The sequence below is a fragment of the Miniopterus schreibersii genome (genome assembly GCF_964146895.1).
Source record: "Miniopterus schreibersii genome assembly, chromosome: 6".
NCBI lineage: Eukaryota > Metazoa > Chordata > Mammalia > Chiroptera > Miniopteridae > Miniopterus > Miniopterus schreibersii.
Genome location: NC_138107.1, coordinates 29701623 through 29728648, shown reverse-complemented (window position 1 = coordinate 29728648; position 27026 = coordinate 29701623). Strand labels below are relative to the sequence as shown.

General features: G+C 38.4%; 1 protein-coding gene across 3 annotated transcripts in view; it reads right to left on the bottom strand.

Annotated features, from left to right (window-relative positions):
* Positions 1-585: 585 nt before the first annotated feature.
* Positions 586-27026, bottom strand: part of ADGRB3 (adhesion G protein-coupled receptor B3) — a 629874-nt gene continuing 603433 nt past the window's right edge. For all 3 annotated transcript variants that reach the window (XM_081140889.1, XM_081140888.1, XM_081140890.1), the window contains 3 exons: positions 18721-18756; positions 8952-9056; positions 586-3522 (listed from right to left, as the gene is read on the bottom strand). In XM_081140889.1, coding sequence (XP_080997015.1) covers positions 3334-3522; positions 8952-9056; positions 18721-18756 — 330 coding nt within the window. In that variant the 3' untranslated portion in view covers positions 586-3333. The remainder of the gene's footprint in view (positions 3523-8951; positions 9057-18720; positions 18757-27026) is intronic.

Below are 27026 nucleotides of genomic sequence, written 5' to 3'. Positions count from 1 at the left end.
TAGAAATGCTGCAATGAACCTAGGGGTGCATATATCTTTGAGTGAGTGTGTTTGGCTAAATACCCAGAGGCGGAATTGCTGGCTCATATGGCAACTCTATTTTTAATTTATTGAGGAATCTCCATACTGTTTCTCATAGTGGCTGCACAAGGGTTCCCTTTTCTCCACATCCTTGCCAGCACTTGTCATTTGTTGACTTTTTGATGATAGCCTTTCTAACAGGTATCTCACTGTGGTTTTGATTTGCATTTCTCTGATGATTAGCAATGTTGAGCATCTTTTCATATGCCTGTTGACCATCTGTATGTCAAGCCCCCATTTCTTTAGGATAATTAATTCCTGCTTCATGGGGAGAAAAAGACAATAAAGGGTAATAAAAGCTTATTAATATTTAAATAATATTGTTACTCATTTCACATATCTATCTTGTATTTTTAATAAATTGTGAGCTACTTAAAATAGAGGCCCTGTAGTTCCCTAACGTATAAGTAAACACATAATAGTTGTTCCATAAACACTTTTAAATGTGTGACTTGTTATGAATGTATGACTGTGAGCAATACTAAAAAAATTCCACCAATAATTCAGCAAACATTTATTGTGTGAACATTACTGGGCTTGGTCCCTTAAGATACAAAAATGAATCAGACATGAATCCTGCCCTCCAGGCACTTACAGTCCACCAGAGGGTATCAGAAATGTGTATAAATAACAAGATAAATGATTTTAAAGGTCCTAAGAGAATTACAGATCAGTGTCATAAGAGTTCACAGCAGAAATTATTTCTAGCTTGGAAAAATTACATAAAACTTTGTGAAGATGAAATAATGAGGTGTACCTTAAAGCATAAGTAAAATTTGGATGTGGAGGAAGGGGAAGACTGTCCAGTTAGTTCAAGGGCACCAAGATCCTGGCAGGTCATAAGTGCAGGGGGCTCGGAGGAAACTGCCCAGGACTGTAAGGGTTCAGCTGCGACTCACCTTTGGTAGAGTATGTGTGAAAGGGCAGTGGAAACTTAAAGGAGTGAGCTAGAAGGGAGCGTCCTTAATGATCATAATTTTCATAATAATTGACCTGTATTTTTTCTTATAGATTAAATAACAAAAAATTCCACTACAAGTTGGCATCCTTCTTAGAGTAACCAAAAAATTCACCCTAACATTTTTAAGTATGTAATTTCTGGTTAGTTTTCATATATTAATCTAATATTGAGTTACTAGAAAAAAGAAAAATAGAAGTGAAAAAAATGTAAGATTTTGTTTTATGGTAGTAAATATTACAGTTTTACAAGAAATCGTAGTCTAATATATTAAATTTATGTTTTTTAAACATATGCTGATTGTGGGGTTTTCATCATGATTTTACAGTTTGGGATGGGGAACTGCATACATAGCTTTTGTTCATTCTACAGGTTATTGAGGTGGAGCTGAGCATTATGAATCTCTATATATGTATAGTATGTATATATACAGACATACATATATTTGTATATCTATCTATAAAGATATAGATCTACAGATAGATAGATGACATAGATGGTTAGATAAAGAGCAATATACTAAATATTATTCCTATCAGTAGAAAGTATCTTATAAATTTAATAGGCATTTGATATTACAATTACATTATAATTAACATGAAGTTTATTTTATTGAAAAATCAGTCCTTAGTTATGGTATACTCTTTTTTTTTTTTTTGCATAATGATGTCCCTTTGATTTAAAAAATCTGATTAAAAATATAGTTTTAACATCTTTACATTGAGAACATTATAAGTATCTGAGAGTTGTTCAGCCTGAGCTGGGCTGTTTTTAAGGCTCTATCTTAGCGGCGCACTTGAGTGTTGAAGCACCTTTGCCTCCCGCCTCATGGCCTGAGGGTGGGGGTCCCCAAGGTCCTGGGTGGCAGGAGCAGCTCACTTGAGTTTCTGACAGACCACAGAAAACCATGCATCTTAGGTTTAATAAATTAATCTAAATAAGCACTCTAGGAATTCTGAAGACCCCCATCTCCTCTCCACTCCCTTTACTTCTCTCAGGCTGAAAAAACAATCTCATCCATTCCTTGAAAAAACAAGGAAATTGTTGAAATCCTTCCCTGGAGTTTCTTCTGAGGGACCCTATCATGGGGGGGGGGGGAGCTTGACATGAGAGAGAGGATGCTAGCGACTGTCTTGCAGTCAGTTCACTTCAGACTCCCCACTTTTCAAACCAGAGAGAGATCATCCCAAGTACACCCACTCCCCCTTCCCTTCTGGAGAAGATGCAGGCTCCTTAAAACCCTGAATAAGTTCTCATTTCTGTATGCTATGAAGAACTGTAGTACAAGTAGTTTCTTTTGTGAAACATGCAGTGAACTTCATTATGCATAATAAACATTTTCCCTGTACTATTTTTTGTATGGTCACTTACTGTTTTGTACTAGTTGTCTTTTTTGCCACAAGATAGAACAAAACACATTTACGTAAGAGTGGGATGGCAGTGGCTCTCTGACAAGCCTCATTTACATGGTACATTTTTTCCACAGGGTGTTTGAGTAGAAAGTACAGAAACACTATACAAACCTACTGTTACATTTGAGAAAGCATTAGCCCCAAAGGAGTAATAACGGTATGCTATTAAAACCATGAATACATTTTCAGTATCTGTATTCAAAAAAAAGCTTATAAATATGTAAATTTCCATTCAACAAATCTAAAATAAAATGCACTAAAAAACTGATATGTAGACAAAAGTTTATTTACACCATACAACATTTTAAATATTTTATACACAGCTGCAGCAGAGAAAGCTACTCAGAGCTTTCTAGAGAAAACTGCAATAATAAAGATGTGAAATATATTATTCATATAAAAGTGAGATTATTACTTTATTGCATTTAAAGCAATGAAGAATGTAGCTCAACAAACATTCATTTAATGACAAAAACTTTGCTTTTATATTATAAAGTAAAAAGTGTAGTAATGGCCAAACAGACTGTTATAAACTTTAAAAACTGCATAAATATATACATTGTGCTTCATGGTGAAGTTTTTTGAAAACTAAACCATATGAAGCGGTTACAACATGAATCGTTGCTTGAGGTTTATCTATAAAGATTACCTTACAAATCCATTCCACGGGTACTTACAACACAGGATGGTCAGAACTGTACACCTGGTCCTCTCTCCACTAGCCTGACTGGGGAGAAGTTACCATATGCAAACACCACTGACATTTGGCACATGAAGGTCCTGACACAGGATGGTCACGCAGTCCAGGTCGAAATGTCAGGCTTCCCAAGTCTTAGTGTCAGTGCAATAAATTTGTCTCCATCTCAGTCCATTTTGATTTTGTTAAACTTCTGTTTGAAAGTCACCCTCTTGCACATCCAGAGGCAAGTTCAGACACTTCTCCCACTCTGCTGGCCTCAGTTCCAAAGCGTCCTTTGCCTCTGTATCTAAGACATTGATTGTGGTGTAATGTTGGTATTCGCTGGGGTTTTTGAAAGTGTCCCACGGGCTCTTGTTTGGTGCTGGGTTTTCCTGTTGAGAAGAGAGGAGGAGAGAGTCATTTATTTGACGCCTAGGATTGCTGCTTGTTGAAGTTTCCAGGAGGACGGCGTGTTTGTAACCTTAATCCAGTTTATATGCTTCAGAGATGATTTCAAATTGTGGCCAGCTGCAGGAAGCGGTTTTGATTTCAGTTTTCTTTCATTGAGCAAACTGATGAACACTTTTTTTGAGTTGCCCTAAAATTTTCTAGCAATCCAAGGAAGTGAGTATTATGGGAGGCACAGTAGATGTTTTGTTTTAGGTACCTTGTGAAATGCCAGTGTGGCTATACATTCAGGTGGGAAGGAGCACTCAATTACTGCTGAGGTTACATGCAGAAAATTAAAGTATTTGCCAGAATCTTTGGTAGGGTAAACAAAATTTGAGGATATGTAATGGGGCATGTTATGTAATAATAGAAACAGTTACCCAAATTGGCCATATTTTAAAAAACTGAGTTTTTATCACTATCTTTGCTTAGTTTTTCAAGAAATTCTTTTTTAGTATATTAAAATGCTGCTATGTTTTTTTGGTGTTAGTTTTTTCCTGCTGTGCATTCCCCACAATTGTCTACATAATTGGGTGGCACATTAATTTCATAAAAATTATTTTTCTGTTCAAAGAGCACAGCTTTTTAGAAAATATATCCAGCAACATAAGGGTTAAAAAAACAACTGTCTACTAGCTACTATTGCTCCTTATGTTTCATAGTTTACACTCTTATTACCTAAGATTTCGGATCTGCCTAATTATGACTCTACCCAAACCTTCCATGTTGTAGGATATAGGTGCTCAATGAATATATGAGTAGACATCATTTGAGGTCTCTATAGCCTTAATATTTTGCTAAGATTTAGTGGTGAACTTGCTTTATTTTAAATAAGCATTGTTTAAAGATTTCTGTAGAATTTGAATGGGATGGACTAAGGTGAGAAACATCAAAGAACAAGGCGGCAACCGTGACTGAAAGCTCCTTAGAGAAAATTAAACTAAAACAACTATAGTTGCTGAATGTGTCCTTTACCCCCCTCCACCCCAAATTCTCGCCTTTGACTAAATATAATCAATTAGCAGAGGGGGAATCAAACAGGTACTTTAAATTATTATCTGCATTCCACTCAGTATATTAAAAATCATCCTAAAGTATGGGTAAGAAAAGAGACAACCTGTAGAAATACTCATCATAACTAGAAAATAAATTAAAAATCCTCAGTACAATAGATGCTTTCAGCATTTATTAGCCTTAGTCATGACAACAGATAAGAAAAAATAGCTAATAGTAAATCTTTAATAAAGAGTTCACCTGTACGATATGTACAGGGGATTAATTCTGATTTCGTCTCATATCCTAAAGTCTCATGAACTCTTGCTTTTTTTCTCCCTCCTTGCCTCCCTCCCACCAATATTTATCAGCTGCTCTGCTGGGTATCATATTAGGCATCAGGGAAAATAAGGTGAAAAATCAAGTATGGAAAGCAGCATGACACATGGAGATCCAAGTCCCGGTTGCTCCATTTCAGATGAATGTGACCTTGAGCAATTTACTCACTTTCTCTGAATCTCAACTTTAACAGTTGTAAAACAGAGATAAGCTTTGTATTGCAGGCCAGGGGAGCTGGCAAAATGTGCAGATCTCATTACCTACTTTGTGGGGTTACATAAAAAAAGTGCAACCGCCTAGCAAAATGCCTGGTATTTAATAATGCTCACAATATTGCAATCACTTATTATGAAGGTGTTTATAGTTAAATGGAGGTATAAAAATACAGATATATCTATAGCTATGGCCCAGGAAATGTGCTGTGGGAGTTTAGAGGAGGGTGGGGAGATGGCGTCTTTTTGTGGAAAGCACATAAACCTTTCTGAGAAGGGTGAAATTAGGCTGCCTTAAGGATGGGCTCGGTCATGAAGACATATGCGGGGCTGGAGGCTGGATGGCTGAATAGTCATGCATATGAGGAGTAAAAATCCAGAGTGTGAAGATGGGACAACTCTGAGAACAGTGACCAATTTATTTTAGTTGAAGTAAAAAAGAACGGCAGAAGAAAACAGGCAGAAAGTGAATGAGGGGCTTCATATACCAGGCCAGTAAATTTGGGATTTATTTTGTAGGCAATGGAAAATGGTCAAATGTTTGGGGGCACTACAGTGACCTGAATCATCCATCATCAATTGAAACGTTCACTGGTGTGAACTGTGCCAATCAAGCCACAGACTGGATTTCTCTCTCTCTTAGGCAAGAGCTGTGTCTAAACAAGCTTTCTGAGAATCCTTAGTTTGACAAAGTTCAATCCTAAAAGGATTCCTGATATGTAAACTGTTAGTTCATTTGCTTTAAAAGTAGGGGTTTCATTATGTTAGGAACAGGAATGATTTTCCTTTTATAGTCTGAAGATCAAGCACCGTGGATACGTGAACTAAATGGCCAATTTTAAACTTCGTCAGAACGTCTAGATTCTAATTTCAAAGAGTATTATTGCCAGTACATGACTGACAGAATTTCTGAGAGGTTCTATTAGTGGGTAATAAATTAAGGTTGGCTTTCATGTTCATCTCCTCTGGCATCTCATGGCACTCCCAGCTGAACTGTGGTCCTCACTACTGTTGACAAATGTGTGGACACCCTTAGGTGAGAAGCCCATGCTTTAGTGCTGAAGAGCTACTGCACCCAGCAATCTGAGAGGGTCGGCGTTGGGACGGTGGCCGCAAGCTACCGATCTTCCTGAATGGTTGGGTGTGCCGAGAGTGGAGCTTACAGACTCTTATGGAAAGGTGTAACATTTTCAATGGTTCAAGTGAACGAGTGATAAACCGTGGAAGAGCCCAAAGAGATCACTGAATCTGAGAGCCATAGGGGCGGGAAGGCTTCAATGGAGGCCACAATCTTATAAAATTCAGTCCATTAGTAGAACTTCCTGAATTTATGCAGCTGTTTTTTTATTTTTTTGAGCTCAAGTACAGACTAGACAAGATGCAGTCAAACTGAAAACGTGTGCGAAAAAGGCCTAATGCATTATAAATTCAATATAAGTCTACATGCATGAAGCTCAGAAAAGGCTAATGTGGTCTTAGGGCTGTATAGAAGACACAGAATGTTAGCTGAACTTGAGAATTCAGAGCCACTTAAAACAGCAGAGCTGTCTGAGCGTTTCCCTAAACTCATGGGTCCAGGGGCAGGCTGGCTGTCACCTGCAGCCTCTACCCTCTACTCTTTTCCTTTCTTCTACCAACCTACCAATATTGAATACTGGGGACAAAGTGAAAAGGGATATGTTTATTCTATATTCTAAAAAAAAAAATTTAGAGAAGCTCCTTGGGGGAAAGAGATCTTGGTGGAGAATAGTGTGAGAGACACGTTCAAAGTAAAAGGGTTCTTTTAACAACACCTTTTCTTCGTAGTGTGATTTCAATGTTGTTGTGCCTCAAAGCAGAGAAATGGCCTAAATGGTTTTTTGGTTTGCCTTTGAGTCCCCAAATTCTACATAATTACCATCATTTGCAGTGCTAGGCAGGTGTTGTGAGGTAGTCTCCAAAAAAAAAAAAAGGAAAAATAATTTGAGATTTTTTTGGGAAAATGTCTTTCTCTGCCTAATTATGCAATTTCTCATTAGCAGTACACCACTATGAATTATATGACTGAATTAATGATAATGGACTCACATACATGTGCATTATTAATCAAAACTGAATAAGAAACTTTTTTTCTGCTAACAGTCAAGCAGCAGTGACAACTCCTACCTCCCAGACGATACTTATAAATCTTTTCTAGAAAAGACTTACTGCTACAGAAGTGTGGTGTAATTAGTAGAGTGTTTTGGTTGTCAGGAAACTGAGATACAGATATTTGTGCCATTAATGATTTAATAGCCAGACCATACAACAAGGGGGAATTACAATCATATTATAGCAGCCAGCCAGCTGTATCCGTTGCATAACCCTTTCAGATTTGTAAACATAACCGTCTCCTTTTATTTTAAACAAATAGAGTTTCTTCCATTTATTTCAATGTTAGCTTTCAATATTCCAAAATGAGTAGCTAATGTGCTTGGGTCTAATCTCAATGATGCAATTCTCATTTGCCTGCTAACGAAAAATGGACAACTTAAGTGTAGGGAGTGGTTCTTTCTCATCTCCAAACATTAAGTGCCTTCTATATGCCTAGCTCTGTGTTGGTGATCACATAATGCAGGAGTCCTGCTGTAAGGAGGAAAATAGATATATACCTTAACTACTTACAGACCAATTAAGTGCCGAAGTGTATAGTATTTCTCATAACCATCATTTAACAAACACAGATTCAACTATCATAGACATGTAATAAATTAAGAACAGCCCTCTACTGATAACTTACCAAGACCAGCACTGTACTAGTACTGAGAGGAACATAAGAAAAACATAAAGATACATAAATTCTTGCTCTTGATAAGTTAAGGTTACTAATTAGGAAGCTGAGACTAAGACTCATAATACACATATACAAGGTGATCAAACACCATGGATCTTAGAGCGATAGAGGGATTTATCTCAGAACCCCAGATGTTGGGAGGAGGTTCAGGAAAAGAAAGAGCACCGCATTTGGAGTGAAGACTGGTGTTAAGTGGCAATTTTAGCTTCTTACCCTCTCAAGTGCCCTCACAGCTTTGGAAAGTGCTGTGAGGCACAAAAGAAGCATATATTAATTACTGTTTTCTGTGCTCAACTTAAGAGAAAATTGAACTTTAGAAACTGATCTGGGTAACTTGCTCAAGATCAGGTAGTTCTTGGTTGAGCTTCTTACTCGTAGACTGATTTCTAGACTTCTGGTCCAGTGCCTTCGCAAATATGCAGCCTTCTCTGGAGCTCTGACTATGCCATGCGCATATTAACCACACAATATCATCTTATTGATGAGGGCAGATGCTAGGATGGCAGCAGTGTGAATGAATGAGAAGAGAATGGTCACATCAACAGTCAAAGCCCTCAGTGTTGATGTGTATCCCAAATCTCCCGGAGATAAAATCTACCACTCTGATTTCAGGTGACATGTATTGAGTTGTATATATAAAATTTACATTTTATAACCTTAAAATGCCAGCCCCTGAAAAGTTTTCCATTTTCTTAGTTATTTGGACATTTGAATTAATTTTTAACTCTGATAAAAAGGCTAAGTGAAGCCAATACACATTTTTGATATGTAACTAATTTCAATTCAAGCTTATAAATGAGAACATTTGAAATATGAATAAAAATGTTCCAAGATTCGGTCATTCCTAATTTGCCTATTAGCACATTTCAAAGTACATTTTGGGGGGAGTTATTTTTTCCTACATATGCTAGTCTTGTTCCCAAGACAAATGGGAGCTCCTGGAGGGCAGGGATAACAGCTAATGTGACACATTATTAGCATGGCATCAGGCACTGATGAAGCAAAGCATACTCACCATACTGCTTGTATTTGGTATATCCCGAAATCTGTCCAAAGTTTGAAATTTCTGATTTAGTTCCTGAAACAGTTCCATATGCCTCTTCCTTGTATGCATGACCTTCTGCAAAAGAGAATAGGATGGTTCTCATTTCTATTTTGATTTATGCATTAAAAAAGAAATTTAATATATTTGCCTCACTAATAAGGGACATTAAGTTTGGCAGAAACCAGGAAGTCCCAAAAGGTGCTACAATTACAAATGAGTTGCACCAGATCCTTGTCTTATAGTCAGCACTCCTTAAACATGAAAAATTGGCTTTTTCTTCTTCTTACAAGATTACCAAAAATAGGTTTCTCTTGTGGGGGCATTAAAAATGTAGCAGTCATTCCTGTGTAAGATTTTCATCATTTAGAGTTAAAACTGTTTTACAAAAAATCGTTACAATATGAAAAAAATGTTTTAAAATTTGGACTTGTAAAGCACACGAGTCCCTCAATGTTTGCCATGGGAAATATTACTTTTTTATGTTTTATTTCTATAAACACTAAAATCCTAGCTGACTGTACTAAAGGGGGAACAGAATCCCAGGCCCTGCCATTTAAGGCTGACTCAAAGCACTGAAGTGTCTGAAATATAGGCAAGATCTAAAATCTTATACTTTCTGTGTGAATACTGATTGAGCTTCGCACAAAGAAAATCTGACCCATAGGTTTCATATATTTGCTTGTGAGATGGTACTGAATCTTAACAATTAGGATTCAGAGCATAAATTGTGTGGTTGAAGAGTTCCTAAAATCACAGACACAAATACAGGGGTGGGCAAAAGTAGGATTACAGTTGTAATACAAGTAAATAATACAAGAGTAAACTCTGGCTGGTTTGGCTCAGTGGTTAGAGTCGGCCCGCAGACTGGAAGGGTCCCAGGTTCGACTCCAGCCAAGGGCCCGTATCTCGGTTGCAGGCTAGATCCCCGGCCTGGGTTGGGGCACGTGCAGCGGGCAACCAGTCTGTGTGTGTCTCTTACATTGATGTTCCTCTCTCTCTCTCCCCCTTCCACTCTCTCTGAAAAGCAATGGAAAAAATATCCTTGGGTGAGGGTAAATAAAACAAAGAATAAACTTTGCTTCATGTACTCACAACTATAAACTTACTTTTGCCCACCCCCGTATATTCATACTCATCTCTGCTTATAGCCTTTCCTTACTTCACATTAGCTCAACAAAAATGACCTTGGGGTAACATGGGCTGAATCTTTTTCCATTACGTAGGATTTAAAAGAGCACACACAAAGAAAAGTAAGATAATAAATTCCCTATATTTACCACTGTTATTTTAAAGGAGAAAATACTTTCCTCAGTTTTTACAAGTTAAAAATAAAGAGAAAAATACAGTATTTTGGTGATCCTCTATCTTCATGTTTGTGTAAGATTTTATAGTATTTTTAAACATGTGCTTCATAACTTACTATTTCCTCATGTATATCGCATAGGTATATTATGTTCATGACTATGCTAAAATTTGAACTTTTGTCTGTTTTAATTACCAAATATTTTCAAAAGTAAGAATTTGTTTCGAAAAGAAATATATCTGTGGGGGAAGATCTATAATGCCCAGCTGGTCGGAGTGTCGTTCCATTCCCGGCCAGGGCGTGTAGGAGAGGCAAATGATTGATATTTCTCTCTCCCTCTCCCTAACCCTCCCTCTAAAATCAATAAAAGCGTATCTTTGGATGAAGATTTTTTTTTTTTAAAAAAAGCCTTATTCTCTTTTATGTCAATTTAAATTTCCTATATTTATTGGATCTGTGTCTAGATAACACTTTGCTTTAGCCAATTTCTTCTTTTTATTAGTCTACTTTCATTTGAGACAATTCTGCCATTTTAAGTCTTGCTGCAGCTAAATTAGTTTCATCTCTGCTCCTCTTAGCTCTAGGAACTGGTGTTGACAAATCCGGTGGTTGAGGATGACAACATGGCAACATTACTCATGATGGGGACATGAAACATAGGAAGCAATTACAGAGTGATTAACTTCCCATCAGTTTTGGGGAGAGTACAGGAAACAGATTTGCAGGATTTACAGGGAAACACCAGGCAAACATAATTTGACTAGTGATAGCTGATAGAGATTTATGAGAGGAAAGATTTGCATAAGCAACTCAATGCAGGGATTTTGAGGACCACATAGCTGGCAAATATATTGTAGTACTTTCTATCCTTGGGGAGGCAGATAACCCCATTCATTATCAGGTCCCAAGACACTGATTAAAATATGGATTTGTGGGCAAGGAATACCTTTTCTGAAAACAATAGAGTAGTCAGGATACTTATGACTGGCTCTGCTTTACAAATAGTATTTTTCATGACAATGACTCTTACTATGTAGTTATTTTCTGCTAGGGTGCAGTAGGAGTGATGCCACACAACTGACATTTCTCTATAGGTATTTCATTCTGTCAGATAATACACCACATGCTGTGCAAAACCTAGCAGAGTTCCTGCCCTCTTATAGCTTGAGGTGTAATGGAGAACATAGGCATTAATCCCATAACAACTCAAATACACATAAAATTAGAACTGTGATAAGGCAAACAAATGGCGGTGTTAGGAGAGTAAATGATAGGGGAATTTGCTGAGGGCAATCCAAGTGAGACAGATTCCTACATTTAATGTTTTCAAGTTCTCCCTGCATTTTGTCTGTTTTCTTTCTTCTATTTTCTGAAATTCAGTGAATTTCTGGTACAATTTTTATCTTATGACTGAATTCCCTTCCCTCAAAGAGCTCATTGTCTTCTAAGAGAGTTGATATTATTAGCACAGCTCCCCCGTGTTAAGGTGGGCATGCGATTTTGTCTGTGCAGTCTCCTTTTATCTTTCATCATATGAGAGGATCCTCACTTTGCACTGAGGAGCTATCCCTTCCCATGGTGTTGAAAATGTGAATCAATACCTGTACCATCCCTTGGCCAAGAGGTGAATTTTTTTTTTCATATTCTTCCAACACAGTTCTCTTTTGTATGTTAGTTAAATATACTCTCTGTCTCTTGCAACCAAATATCTCTGTTGGATAAAGCATGTTTAATGAATTAAAGGCTCAAATATGTCTCATAGAAATGAGATACATTAACAGTCTGGAGTTTTTATGACCGTATTCTGATTGAAGGGATTTGAGAAATTGGATTGCTAGGATTGGTCTGCTGTATGTGGCAGACACAGATGTTAGATAACCATAAAGTATTTTGCAGTATTCTACATGGGTTCATGAAAGCTACTCTGAATAATAAAGCTCAAGCACCCTGAAATTAATGTAGAAACAAATAAAAAACATGGATGCTGAAATCTGGGGCCTTTCCTACCTAAAAAACACTAATTGCTAATATATCCTCTCGTGCCAGATCATTTTAACTTGAAATCTCCACTTTGGTGCAGCCAGAAATCACCATAGCAATGATGGCCTGGTGGTTCTGACAGAAGTACCACATTGGAGCTGCCCATCAACAGCTCATGTATCTGTCCGGGCAGTTTGATTTTCCAAGCATGACTCCTTTCTGTGCACAAACTCAAGTGCATCTTTCAGTTTTTTTAGTGGGGAAGTTTCCAGTGACAAGAAAGCTAGCAACAACACAACAAATACTGGAGGGTAAAAACTTGGCTGTGGCTTTAGTTTTAACAAGGGTTTTCCCTTATTTGCTTCTCTGAATAATTAGCTGTTTGTAGCACTCATGCTTTTGATGGTCTTGACCACCTAATCAGAAGTCCACATGCTTATGAATCTTACTGGTCCATTTTAATGGCTGCTTTTGGCTTTATCTGTTTACCTTTTTCTTTCTTCCGTGACTTAAACATCCTGTGTCCCAAAGAAATTGACTTCTGCGAAAAACTCAATTTTGAACTCAGTTTTCTAAAACTTTGTAATGATAAAATTGTAACTCATATGGATTTTATTTCATTTTCCTTTAGTTACAATGCCTGTCAAATGTTATAGGCATCTTTTGTCATAGAGATAAAGGCTTGGTAATGCTCCCTTCCACTCAGATTATTGTCACTCAACTTTTTTTGAAGCTGTGTATAAACCCACATCCTAACTGCACAAAAATATTGTCTCATGAATAGCTTGCTTCTTTGTAGCCTTCTGATTACTGATTTTAGAGAAAAATGATAAATTATAATGTATTTTCATGGAATTTTAGTTGAAGGAAAAATTAGGATGTAAACAACCTGTACGTCTCTAGCACCTACTATATCCCAGCCAATCTCCTAGAGTAAACACTTGGGACACACCACATCTAAGAGCTCTAGGTCTGGACAAGCTTGGCTCTAGGTCTCATTCCATCACCTTCAAGTCCTATCTTCCTTCTGTCCCAGTTTCAGTTGTCAGAATAACCTTGCAGGGCTGTTTTGAAGATTTAAAAAGGGATACACGTCACTTATCGGTGGAGCGCACAGATAAGAGCCACTTAAGAAATGGTAGCCATTATCAATCTTTCTTAATCCTCACAAGGACCCTGGGAGATAGCAGGTATTGTCTCATTTTACTCATTAGGACACTGGAGCTCAAGAGGCTAAGCAAAGCTCCCAGGCTCACACAGGTGGTGAGAGAGCTAAAATCCATTCTGAATCCACTGCCAGCTCTCCTTGCATGCTGCTCTCTTCGATGCGTCCTGTAGATTCGGGGAGCACCCCCCTTTAGACTCTTCAAGTTTGTGATGATGCCTATTCAGGTGGAAAAGCAGATGAAACAGTCTAGGGTGGGTTAGGTGCCCTTTGCCGTGAGCCCGTAAACTCTGTGGGTCTTGATCACCCTGCAACTGTCCCAAAGGTCTGCATTTATCTTTCGAAAGGCCGGTCTCCCTGTCTTTTCTCTGCACACTTCCTGGGCAGTGACTCTGTGTCCCTGACACCTAGCACAGTTTGGCATTCAGCAGGTGACGGATAAGTGTGTATGGAATAAATTAAATGAACGAGATTGGACAGGCACATAGACCAGGGAAGATGCCTGTCACACGGAAGGACATCATCACTGAAGAGGCCTCCCCACGGGAAGGAAGGCTCCTTTAGTTGGCCCCAGGCGGGAACCCTGCCTTCCTCCCTCCCCTTCTGATCCTATTGTACTCCCTTGTCCATACCAGTGGCTCCTACAGGGCCTGTAGGTAGGTTTGATACAAACGGTTTAGAGGTTCTCTCTTCTAAATTCAAAAATGCGAATCAAGAGTTGGGATTTCTTTTAAGTCTGAATTACAAATAAGATAGGCATTACTATATACAGAATTTCAGCAAAAGAGAAACTGTTAGAAAAAGTTGGAGAATCTTCTGACTGTAAACTCGAGATTATGGGGCCTGGAAGTCATGTGCTAATAGGAATTAGAAACCACTTTGCCTGAATTACCTTTTCCAGCCTTAGTTGTTTATATGCCTCTATTGCCGCTGTCCATGTTTACTATTCTAAACCTGTGGTTATTTTTATTCTTGACTGCTTTACATACAAGGCTTCCCTCCAGAGGGGGCAGTTGAATACTAGTCTGAAATGAATGTCAAAACTCATGTTAAGGAAGCAACACACATTGCAGAAATTTAGCTTGATTTTTAAAGCTGAGTATGGGAACAGAATGTTTTATGTACCTTTCCTTGGTCAGAGTCCCAATGTATCCATAAGACAGAGCCTGTAGTCACTTGAACTGCCTGACATTATGGGATCATTTGTTTCAAATATGTTTCTACTTGAGTAAATATATAGTACCCAGGGCTTAAAAGAAACTAGACAAAGGATCTGAAAAAAAATGAATAAGGAATGAATATATATACACATATGTGTGTGTATAGTCACTGTCACTCAGTAGTATACTTGGCTACAAATAATTTTGCAGTAGTTTAAATTTAGTAATATAGAAGAGACCAATGTAGCACAGGACTGCATTCCTCAAACCTTTCCTTCAGGAAGTGCGCTGATTGCCTAACAGTGCATTTACTGCTGGAGGTTGGGGACAAAGCAGGAAGGAGTCTGTTATGAAGATGTTTCTTAGGACTCACGCTTTATATTTAGAAATTAACATACATTTTACCTTCTATGTCAGCAATTTTCAACCGGTGTGCTATCCCTTAGACTGTCAAATAAAAACAATGACAACAGCCAACACAACAATAGCCATCTGGTGTGACTGAATCAAAATTATACCTATCTTTTTTTTCAGATTGGCAAAAAATATATTTTTCTATTTTTCGGTGTGCCCCAGAATTTTAGTAATTAGTTTACGTGCGCCATGAGATGAAAAAGGTTGAAAACCTGCCCTACGTCATAGTTTAGCTGTGTTCATAGTGATATAAAATAACAAAATATATTTTATCTTACTTGAATTTTTACTGAACGATTTTGGGAAATATAGTCAAGTCCTCACAAAGATTATCCTGGATCTGTGCCGCCTTGTGCCCTCCTCTGTTCACTTTCACCTCTCCCCAGTTTGAGAAGCGAAATGGGTACAAGATGTGTGGGGCTCACTAGCAACTTCACAAATATATTCTAAGGTGTTTATAAGAGGCTACATGGTTCCCATGGAAGAATATGACAAGGTTTATCAACATAGCTTTGCAAGAGAAGATAAACAATAAATACTGCTCTGTCCATGGAATGGAAAATAATGTCCATTACAGCTTCAGAATGGATGTTTGTAATTACATTGCTAAGAATTCCCCGAGCTTTGTCTTCAGCCTTGATAGAAAATTTAAACTGCCTAATATTTCTGATTTAACACCATTAGGTATCTTAATCCCTATAGTATTAAAATGCCCCTCATGCTAACAAGGTGTCTCCTTAATTTCCCTGGATCTGTGGATGGTACTAGTAGAAACCCCGGCTCAGGCCTGCAGAGTCAACGACCAAATTCCACAGATCCTGACCCTTCAGTGTCCCTTCATCCCTTCTTATCCTGTCACTTCTAGGACGTGGACGCTCATTTTTTCTTCCCTGGACTAGTCACTTTCTAATTTGTATTTCAACTTCCACATGCCCCCTATTCCAACCTCTCCCTCCTTTACTGCCATATCCATTCTCCCAAAGCCCAGGTCATAGCAAATCACCCCTCACTGAGAAACAAAAGTACAGCAGAGAAGCCCTAGCGGCTTTTAGTAACAAATCAGGTAAAATCTCCTCCCTTGGGGTACAAACTCTTTACTGTATGGTTTCTAAATTACCTCCTCTGTCTAGTCTTTTCTTGCATAGGTCCCATGTTTCAGTGCAGTTTGACTTCAACATGCCATCAGGCCTTAGCCAACCTCCATGCCTTGCCCTCCTCCTGGACTTTCTATTTGCCATTCACCCCCTTGAGTTACGTATGATGTGGATATCTTTGAGGTGTCACCTCCACAGCTGTCAATCCTTATACTAGTTTCTACCTGAGTTTAGATACAGTTTTTGAGAACTTTCTATTAAAGCAAACTGGATTTTAAAATTCAAATTTTTCATCATTCATTCAACAACAAAAAAAGATTGAATGTTTACTATATACCAGATCTCTGCTTGGAGCTGGGAATACACATCCAGTAAGTGGTTTGGTCACAGAATACAGGAATATCACTGTAGTACTTTTTGTATACTTTCCAGGTAGCAAGAATCAGTGTTCTACCGTTTTATGACTAGTCAATACTTTGCTCTGTTTATTCCAAGAATGCACTGTTGTCTTCGAGATGGCTGCATGGAAAGGCCTTTTCTCAGGTATAGTGCTTACTAGCCACCGAGTTTTATTGGCATATGAGTTGTATTATCCTATATAGACTCTGGGGAATGTGTGAGGCTTAGAGTCTGAAGGGAAAATGGTTTCAGGAGTCCAGGAGGCAAAGTGTGTTTGTCAGTGACAAAATGCCTAAGCTGGCCATTGTGTGGTAAAGCTTATGGGGTGGTGGTGGGGAGCTATCAGGAAGCTTACATAAATTTGATTTATGTGGCCTGCAATAAAAGGGGAAGAGGGTAACCTGGACTCTTCCTCAGGGCCGTCCACAAAGTATAAATAGATTGTATCAAAATTCATCAGCAATTACAATTTTTGAGAGACCTGCCACAGAACTGCAGTTGCAATACTGACTAAGGGACATAGTACTGAACGATTTGTAAAGCAATAGCTCAAAGTTATTTCCCCCCAAATTTTGATGCCTATTGCAATCATGCAATAACTGTAAGAGCTAAAAATGATACCCAGGGTTATTGTGTTGTAACATTTTTCAATTATCAATATGTTTTGAAAATACCATGGCTATGTTGGAATACTAAGCACAGAACACAGTATCAGCTTAAGGAATCGGCTACCAGTTGCCATAGAGAATATACAAAAAGAGGAACAGTTTTTCTAATGCTCCAAATGACACAGGATGATTATATTTCTTTTCAGTGTTTGGCTGGTTGCACTGAGGCTTAATTTTTGATCTAGGTTTTTACTATATTTTGTCACTGATGCCAACGGGCTAATTCCCACCTCCTTGCCTTTGTACTAACCTAACAACTTACTGCTTTTACCAAAATGCACATACAGTATGATCTTCTATTTTTGGCTATCTGAAGACTGGGGGGGGGGGGGCGCCACTAAAATATCTATCCTTTTAAAAGCACTGAAGAACCTAAACGTGCAGATTGCTGAATATATTCTCTTTGAATTTATAGTCTTGATCCTTTTGCCCTAAAAACTTAGGATATAATAAAATATTTATCCCATGCCAGGTGGTTACAATTGAGCCACTCGCATCAGGACTAACCGCCACATGATCATGGAGGCCACATTCTTTATCATTACTTTGCATCCTGTACAAATACTACTGAACTATTACTGAGAAAGACCTATATTTCTTAGACTCCTTTGTTCAGCATTACAGTAAATAAAAACAATTAAGTCTCACTTTTAATACCTGATATATGTTACTGAGCAACCACTTTCATTTACATAAATGAAATGATTAAATTTTGAGTTGCCATGTTTTAGGAGGCCCCTGTAATTTTAGGAATATCAGCTAAGAGTATTAAGTTTTATGTGAGCATCACAACACAAATATGCTGGAGGAATTTATAATGTATTTTATCCAATTATGTCAGCAGGCTATGAATCATCTCCAATTATCAAGATGCGTAAGTGCATTTTATGTGACGCTCAAACATCATTAATTTTATGCTTAGCATAAGCTGCTCAAATGCTGTGATTTCAGTAATTTCTAGTGTCGATATTACAGCATCAATATAAATTCCATGTAAACTGGAAAATGAACATCTTCATCTTGTTTATATCTGTGAAAAGGCATACTAAACCCAGGAGCACATGGAACCAACACTTGCTATTGGAAAACAGAATCTGGAATGTGCCTCAGAGAACCTAAATAAATAATAGGAGTCAAGACACGAGGCAAGTCAGTCCCACAGCTAACCAGCCAGAGCATCCTCGCAGGCTCTCTCCAGGTATCACTGAGGTAAAACCATTATAATTGTTTTAAATATAAAAAATCAAGAAACCAACATTCCCACCTTCCAGCAAACTAAATTGACCAAGTTCAGCCCTTACCATAAAATGCCCACTTATCTTAGCATTTATAAAACAGATTTCTCACTTGTGTGGAAAAACCTCAGCTTCGCTTATATTTTAGGTAATTAGAACTTACAGAAAAAAATGTTAAACTACTTATACAGTACAGATTTTAATTAAAAATGTTTCACTCCTAATTTTAATTTTTAAAAAAAAAACTCTAGATAGCTGCACAGATGTGTTTATTATATAACAATTTTGAATTCAAGTAATTAAAAAATCTTAGAAACTTACCTCAAAGTCAAGGTCTGAATATCGTGATTTTCTTCTCTGTTAGATATTTTTAAAAGGAAGAAAAACCAATAAAGTTGTGTTTAGTCATTGAAATAAAATGAAAATAATTATTTTCAATAAGTATTGCCTTCACAGAAACATATGAAAATTTTTATGATTTAAAACTATTTTATACACATTTTATAAAATATATTACATATAATATAAAAGAATATAAAAATATTTCTCATCTTGACCTCTCTAAGGTGAAATTTCTCTGAAAATTCACACAAAAATTTCAGTATTGAAGGAGACTTTAGGTCTAGGACAGGAAAAAAAATCATGCAGCCATCTCAAGACCTCCCACCAACCAACCTCCAGTCTTCATTTCTACCAAATTCTATCTGGTCCCAGAGATCTATGTAAGTCTCACCAACAAATTCCTTGGTTTTTGATACTCCTCCATGGGAGGAAGTCCTTCTAATTGCTAGTCCTCTCTTAGGATGTCAAGTGTTTATCTTACTTTGGTCAAACAAATAAAAAATAGTCCACAGAGCTACTCTTTGGCTCCAGCTGTTAAACAGTCCCTATAATATAAATATGCATTAATAAAGTAATTAGGCAGCAGGCCTAATAAAAATCAGTAAACATAATTGAAATGAAACTAATGTGACGCTATTATACTGGCAGAGGGAAGGGAGGGTATTGTTAGCATCTGCTCCGGGAAGTCACTGGATTCTGAGATACAGAAGGTGATGGCGGATAAGTGTAGAAAGGGTCCTCCAAGTTTCCAATATAGGTATGTGTGGTTTTTTTTTTTGGGGGGGGGGTCATTATTTTTTAGAGGCAATGGGGATGAAACAGGAAAAATTAGTAAGTAATATTCAGGCAGTTGAAGAAATATTTAAACCTTTGAACAAACTTCTTCTGTTTTACTTTTCCCTCTTCTCTCCCAATATCTACAATCTTAAGTTCAGGGACTTAACCATATCCCAGTCAGGCGGGAGGCTCCTGTAACTGTTAACATTGCAGAGACAGAAAGGCACTCGTGTGGTTTACTGAAAAACCTAACTAACCTTCACCTACTAGCGTTAAAATGGTCACCAGAGCCTCCCTCTGTAACCAACTCCCCAAAGCTTGTTGCAGTCGACAGAAGGTAACATACCAAAAGAATAGGCTTTGTTTTCTAAAGTTGAAAAGCTCTGAGATAATTTGATTTTGGAGGAGCTGGATTGAGAAACCTGTCTCACGTACCACCAAGGAGAGTGCCGAGGAGGCTGCTTTGTTAAACGGGGCTCAGCCTGTTGATGTCACTCTGCTCCGTGCCTCCGGCGTTAGCCTAGCCCTGGTGACGCCTCGGAAGGAGGAGAGTGAGGGGGCGGGCGTTGAACCCAGACCTCCTTTGCCATCTCCCCGCCACCGCTGTTATCTAACTGCTTTGAGTAAAAGTCAGGCTCTGGCTGCTCTGCCTCACGCTTCGCTGCACGACGCTAGACTAAATGTCAGTGTTTCCATTCTGCTCTTGGATGCCGTGTCTTCTTGGCACTGTGATTCAGAGGGACCTTTTTTGTAAGTACACGTTAAGCAAAATTCTTTCCTAATACAACAGATCCAAGCGGGGAAACACTTCGTTTTAAGCAATTATTATAGAACATTAGTCATGAGCTTTGTGTTCTATTTAAAAACTGAACTGCGAAATCTCATGAAAAAGGTTCAGCTAGCTAGAGAGTAAGAGGCCCTTCTGCTGCCTGTATTGAGGAATTCTCTGGTGCCCTGTTTGTTTCTGAATGCAAAGCTGTGTTGCCTAAGAACTGGAAATCCCGATGGATGCATGCCGCTAAAGGCTCCATGTCTTAGGAGCAAGAACAAAAGATGGGAACCTAGAAGAACACCAGAGAATCTGCTTCCTAGAACACACGTCACCTAAGCCTATATGAAATATGGAAAAGAAAATGGATTTACTCCTACAAATAGATTTGTCTTCCATTTAAATTTATTAAAATTAAATTCTAACATAAAGGTATATAGCAGAACTGGTAGCCTTGACGGATAGACTAAGAAATGAAGAAATGCAGCAAAGATGGGAAATAAAGCAGTGAAGACTGAAAAATGAGAGCCTGGGGAAAAAATGTGGCAAATTTTCTGAGCCCAAGGGACGTAAAAGTTTGTGTAATATTTATTCATATCCCCACAATACTGACCAAGTACTGCAGCCTTTTATAGCGTATAAAGTGTTTTCACATATGAACATGCTAACTGCCCTGTGAGATGGTTGGGAAAGTATTATTTATTATCCCCATTTTATGAATGAGAGAAATTGAGGACTAGAAAAGTTAAAATAACTTGTCCACTTCACCTGGATAGTTAGCAAATGAATCGGGATTCACACTCGAGTCTTCTAACTCTAAAACTTGCGTTTTCTCCACTCTCTTGCTATCTGCTCAGTCATACAAGTGGGAATATTTTGTAGCCAAGATGCCTGTGATATTTTGCTGATTGTTACTAGAACTCATGAAGAGTAACATTAGAGGACCCAGTCAATCCAAGACTGGCAGCCGTGGACAGAGATGCTCTCTAAGCATAAAGCGAGGTAACCAGATTAAAATATAATTGACGAGTAAACGTTAAAGAGAAAATCTGATGTCAAGATAATTAGTTTGAGTAAAATAACTCAAAAACCGTTCTAATACAGGATAGTTTATGAGCAATGATACCATGACAAAGATTAGCTGACTTCTCTGCCTCCTATTGCAGAATATAATTTACCTTAAAGAAATATCTGGCACTGGAAAGTTGGTGATATGATGCAAGAACCAGAATGCTCAGTTCTGCTCAGTTTCAGTCTGTTTTCACCCTGTAGTATGTGGGAAAGTCTTTCCAATCACTGAGCTGTGGAAACCATGACTGACTGACTTGTTATTCAAATGTCCCTCTGAGCTCTCTGCAGTGTTACTGTAAGGAATGATGGTGCTTTGATATGACAGTTATATGTTTAAAATATGAGACCCAACTAAGAAAAGTGATCAAGTCATAGCGATTTTTCTGCTAAACTGATAACTGAAGAAATGCTACTGATAAATTTAAAATAAACCAGGGTCATGTTGAAATAGTTTATGAAGATATAAATCCCTCTGTCTACATATCCCCAATTTACCAAATGAACTTGATACAAATAATCTTTTTGTCAAAGTAGGTAACCAAGAAAAATTTCTTTAGTTCCTTTACACTGTTTCCTTTTCCTAATCTCCCACCTACACTCCATCCCAATTTGTATTCTCTCCAAAACATTCCATTAAAGTTCTCCGTGTCTGTGTCTCTGTTGAACTCGAGCCGGTCAGTTTCCAAGGTCAGTTTTCTGTGCTTGTCTTACTGGACTCTCAGAAGCTTCTGAAAGTTCATCATTTCCTCATTACAATACTCGACACCTATGGGCCCTTCCCTTCTATTCCCCTCTTGCTCGCTGTGGCTCCTTCCCACATCTCCTCTGCTGGCTCTTTCTCATCTCCCTGCCTTCTCTTTTTTCTCATGTTCTCTCCTGGATAATATAATTCATTCCCTGTTTTTAAATACCATCATTTCCGTTTCAAACACCCTCTTTCTTCCTGTTTTTTTTTTTTTCTCTCCCATCACTGAAAAAGTTGGATACCTAATTGGTCAAGTTAGAAACTGAGGAATCATCCTTCCACCCCTTCTGTCCCTCATCCTGCATATCGCATCCATCAGCAAGTGCCATCTGTTCTACCTCCCAAATACATCTTGATCCGCCCACTCTCTCCATCTCCACTTGCACCTCCCTAGAGAGAAAGGCAGCCTTATCTCGTGCACGGGTTACTTCCGTCGCCTCCTAACTGTCCTCCAGCTTTCTGCTCCAATTCCTTTCCTACAAACCACAGGATCCGAATTCTTCTAATTCCAGGCCATCGAAGGGCCCGATGGACAGAGGAATGATAAAGACAATCTTTGGCTTAACAGTCCTTATTTTCCTCCGTTGTTTTAGAAGGCCTGCACAGTCTGCGCTCTTCTTCCTAGGCCAGCTTCATTTTAAGCAGCTCACCCCCCTGCTACCAAGGTCTTCTAATCCTATGAGAATATCCCACGCCCTTTCCTACCTCAGTACCTCTGCACTTGCCGTTTCTTTTGCCTGAAACATCCCCTCACCCTTTGCACTTCGGAAGGCTCCCCAGACCACCTTAGCTAAAGTAGTCTCTCTCTCACATTCCAGTTACTTCTCAGAACAGTCCGCTGTTTTCGATTATTCATTTGTTAAAGATTAACTACCTATCTCTTCCATAAGGCTTGTTCACCACAGGGGCAGGATCCCCATCTGTTTTCATCACTGTTATATCCCAAGCATCTAGCAGAGGGCCTGGCACAAAAGCAGAGATTCACGAAATTCTTGATGAGCGACTGAAGGAGCTGCACGGTGGCAGGTGAACAAGTCCAAAACGGGAGAATTTGGAGAAGCAGGCAGATGACACAAAACCATTACGGATGGAACAAATGACAGCGGAGAGAATCAAGATAATTTATAGGGAAGCAGAGCAGGCTTATTACTAATAAAAGAGAAAAATTCCTTAGGATGACTGAAAAGCAAAAAATATGCACAATGGTATGAGGCTACTCTGAGGAATACTTAGTGAGTATATGCAAAGACGCATCGCTCCATATCCAGTTCTTACAGAATAATGAATGCTTTCTCAAAGGGAATACTTCATTGTTTGTAGCTCTGCACATTAAACTGGATAGGACACTAGAAGATTCACAGTGAGGAATACATTCCACTGACTAGTAAATGCGATATGACTGCCATTAAAAGTTTCTGTTACACAGTGAGCAGTGAATCCTCAAGGAGAAAGCTTTGATAATCCATTTATAATACCTGAAAATAAAACCTGAGAGTAATTAATTTTGAAAAATGACTTTTATTTAAGCTAATTTTGTTTGTGTGCCTGCACAAAAGACAAAATTCCCGAGTAAAACCAAAAGAGTAAGGCCTTCTTTCCCCACAGCTATATGAGAAAAGAATTGAAAAAAGGTGCTTTGGCGCAATGGTCTGTTCTGATGGGTTCTGTTAATGACAGTCTCCCACTTCTCAAGTGAGTCCATATTTTGTCTAATATCCTGAATATCGATTTAGAACAGCATTCAAGCCTCTTCATAGACATTCAAGACATAATGGTAATGAAATAACACAACCTTCCATCTGAAGCACTGCTTACAATTTTCAAAGGGTTTGCACATGCATTATCTAATTTGATCCTTACAAGAGCCATAAGGGAGGCACCTGTGATGCGACATTATAGCTAAAATGTTTTACCTCTAAAAACCATTATGCTGAGAGCTCTATAATTCATGTCCCGAGGTAAACGGGGGCATAAAAATATAGCTTGGAATGGTGGCCCTTTCCACCTATTTAAATTGAGAGAGATTATCTGAGCATGTTTTCAGATATATACCTAAATGGACAAAACTGGAGCTTTGCTTTTGATAAAATAATTTTGTAATCTAGCTAACTCTGATTAGCTACTAATGGTTTCTTTATTAATAACAGAACTTAAGGCAAGATTTGTCAGAAGAATAGCAGAAGCCACTTAATGTGTTTCATAAGAATTCAAGTGATAAAGGAGCCGAGACGCCATATAAGGCAAACCTAGAGAGTAGCAAGAGGAGAAGCCACTGTCCCCCGCCAGGCTGGATGGAGAGAGGGAGATGGCATAGGTGACCTGAGCCCAGGGACCGAGGCACCCGGCAGAAGCTGGGAGGACTCTGGAACTGCAGCTAAAGAGGCACAGGGTGCTGCCAAAAGCAGAAAGAGTGAGCAGGGAGACATATGGCTCTTCTCCCCAATCTTTCCGATTGGCGATCTTCTCACCAGCCAGAAGCCAAAAACACAGAAACCTAAATAAACCCTGAGCAATACAGGAGAAAATGATGGAGAATTAATCATGTGCCAAACAGGCTCAGGACATGCACACAAGTTGGGAAGACATCTGAGTGAGGAAAGGTTTACTATCAAGATCTAACAGCTACAAGCTGTTAAATACTTATCTTCTTACAGTGATATACCTTAATTCTTCAAAAAGTAAATAAATAGAACCACAATCTAAGATTTAAACTATATTTCTTAATCCTCAGTGGCTTGAGAACTATGATACTTCTGTTTCCCATTACTTGTTCCATAGCAACTAGAGTCTTTTTGCTTTATATACATACCACACACTCAACACATTGTTAATTAATTGAAAGTGAATGACTTAAGTGCTGGCGATAATTTCATTTTCCTTAACCTTAAGCAAAGCCATTAGAGCCATTGTGAGAAATTCTACCATATTAATATTGCAATTATTCCGTAATTGTGGAAATGAAATCTAAAATTTTCAGAATTGCTTAACAAGTCCATTCTGGGAACAGATACAGTTTGGAAGATGGCACAGTACAAGAAAGAAAAACAAGGTGCCATGAGGCAGAGAGAAAATCTCTTTCATGCCAAGAAACTTCATGAATATATTAAACTTTCTACACTCAATAATTGGGGGTTAGCTGAACAAACTCCCCGGGAGGTTGGAGCCTTTTCTGCTGGCACTGCCTTGGGGATTGGGGAGCCTCCCTCTTTCTCTGTTGCCTCCTGCTTATTTGAATAAATACTTCCACCCACTCACCCACTCTTTGGCTTTCCTTTTTTCACCCCTCAACTCTTCTTTTCCTCACTAATACCACATTCTGTGCTACAACTGGTAGCTTTTACCCTGCTCTTTCTTCCACCGGGATAATTTGTGAACACTCAGTCCTCTAGAGGAAAAGTCCTGAATGAATGAGAACATCTTTCTATAATATCTTTGAAAATATCCCTGTGGCTATAATCCCCCTTCTCACTCGGGGGGAGAAGACAAACTGTTCTATGGCCTAGGCCTCATGCCATCCACGTATTTACCCACTTCCATCTTCACACCGTCTTCTGAGACTCTCAAGTCACCTCCTAGCTACCGTTAATCCCCACTCTCCACTCGGATACTCCAGGCCTCTTTCTGCTTTTTCTCTATTGTCAGAATATCATCTTTCTCCACTGGTTGGTCCTGCAGATACAGCCTAGCGGAGTTGACAGCTATTGACAGTGCATCTCTGCTCAGTGAGAAAGCCATACCACTGACTTTATTTTCACGGTCACCATCCTGTCTCCAGACTGCTAGGTACATACACCTGCCCTTGATTCATTTCATGTCTTTACTCTAAGAGCAAGTGTCTATCAAGGGTTAAAATGAACTTTAAAGTTACTCTCAGGCTAATTTTCAGGCATGTTATTGTCTCTTTAGACAGTATAAAATTGATCAGGACCGAAAGATTCTATTCCCAGATTAGCTATGCACTTGCTCTGTAACCTTGAACAAAGGACTGTAAGGATTATAACAATTTATCCATTGCATGCAAGTGTTGTGGAGATTAATTCATGTTTTTAAGGTGATTTGAGGCTCTTCTAATGAAAGATGCTATATAAATGCTCATTTTTATTATTCATTCCCACATCTATATACTCTCTTTTAGCTAGCTGTCTCCTAAAAGGGCCACTGTAAGCAATTACTGTTCAACTCTTTGAAAGAATGAAAATGAGGAACTGAGTTTCTTTTCAAGATACAAGCCTTGTGATCTCTAAGTCATGTAAATGCAGGCCTTTTGGCTGAATCACAGCTCTATATGATGCTTATATTTAGTAATAAGGATAGAGAGATTTGGAAAAATTACAAACTGAACAAATAGCACTTGGAAATAGCCTATTGTTCAAGTACACACAACCTGTACAATATCAAACCCAGGAAGATTTTTAGGCTTTTAGATGGAAAGTATTTTTATAACACACAAAATACTTAATGCAATTCTATTCTAACCCCTTTAGCACATCTAAAGAGCCCTTCTATATAGAAGACTCCACGTGGTCACGATTTTTCCAGTAGTACATCCGAATTATGATCATTATATGCATACTCAATGAAAACCCTTATAAAACATTTTGTGATTTTGTATAAACATCATGTAGTTTATGCTTATAGGGTCATATTAGAGTAGACCTGCTAGGCTCTGGGATATGCAAATTAGAACTAGAGAAACAGTAGCTATTCTGCTAGTTCAGAGTGACAGGATGCTTTTGTTGGAGGGTGTCCAGCCAGTCACTCTGGAGTGAACTTGGCCTCACAGCCCCTATGCTTTTGGTTCTGAAGGATGATTCTCCTCAGAAATCCTATTCCATTTAAGACTGATACAGAATTTAGGGATTCATTTTAAATCCCGTGTACATTTTCATTTTGGTCTAGAATTTCCTTGATCCAGTTTGGAAA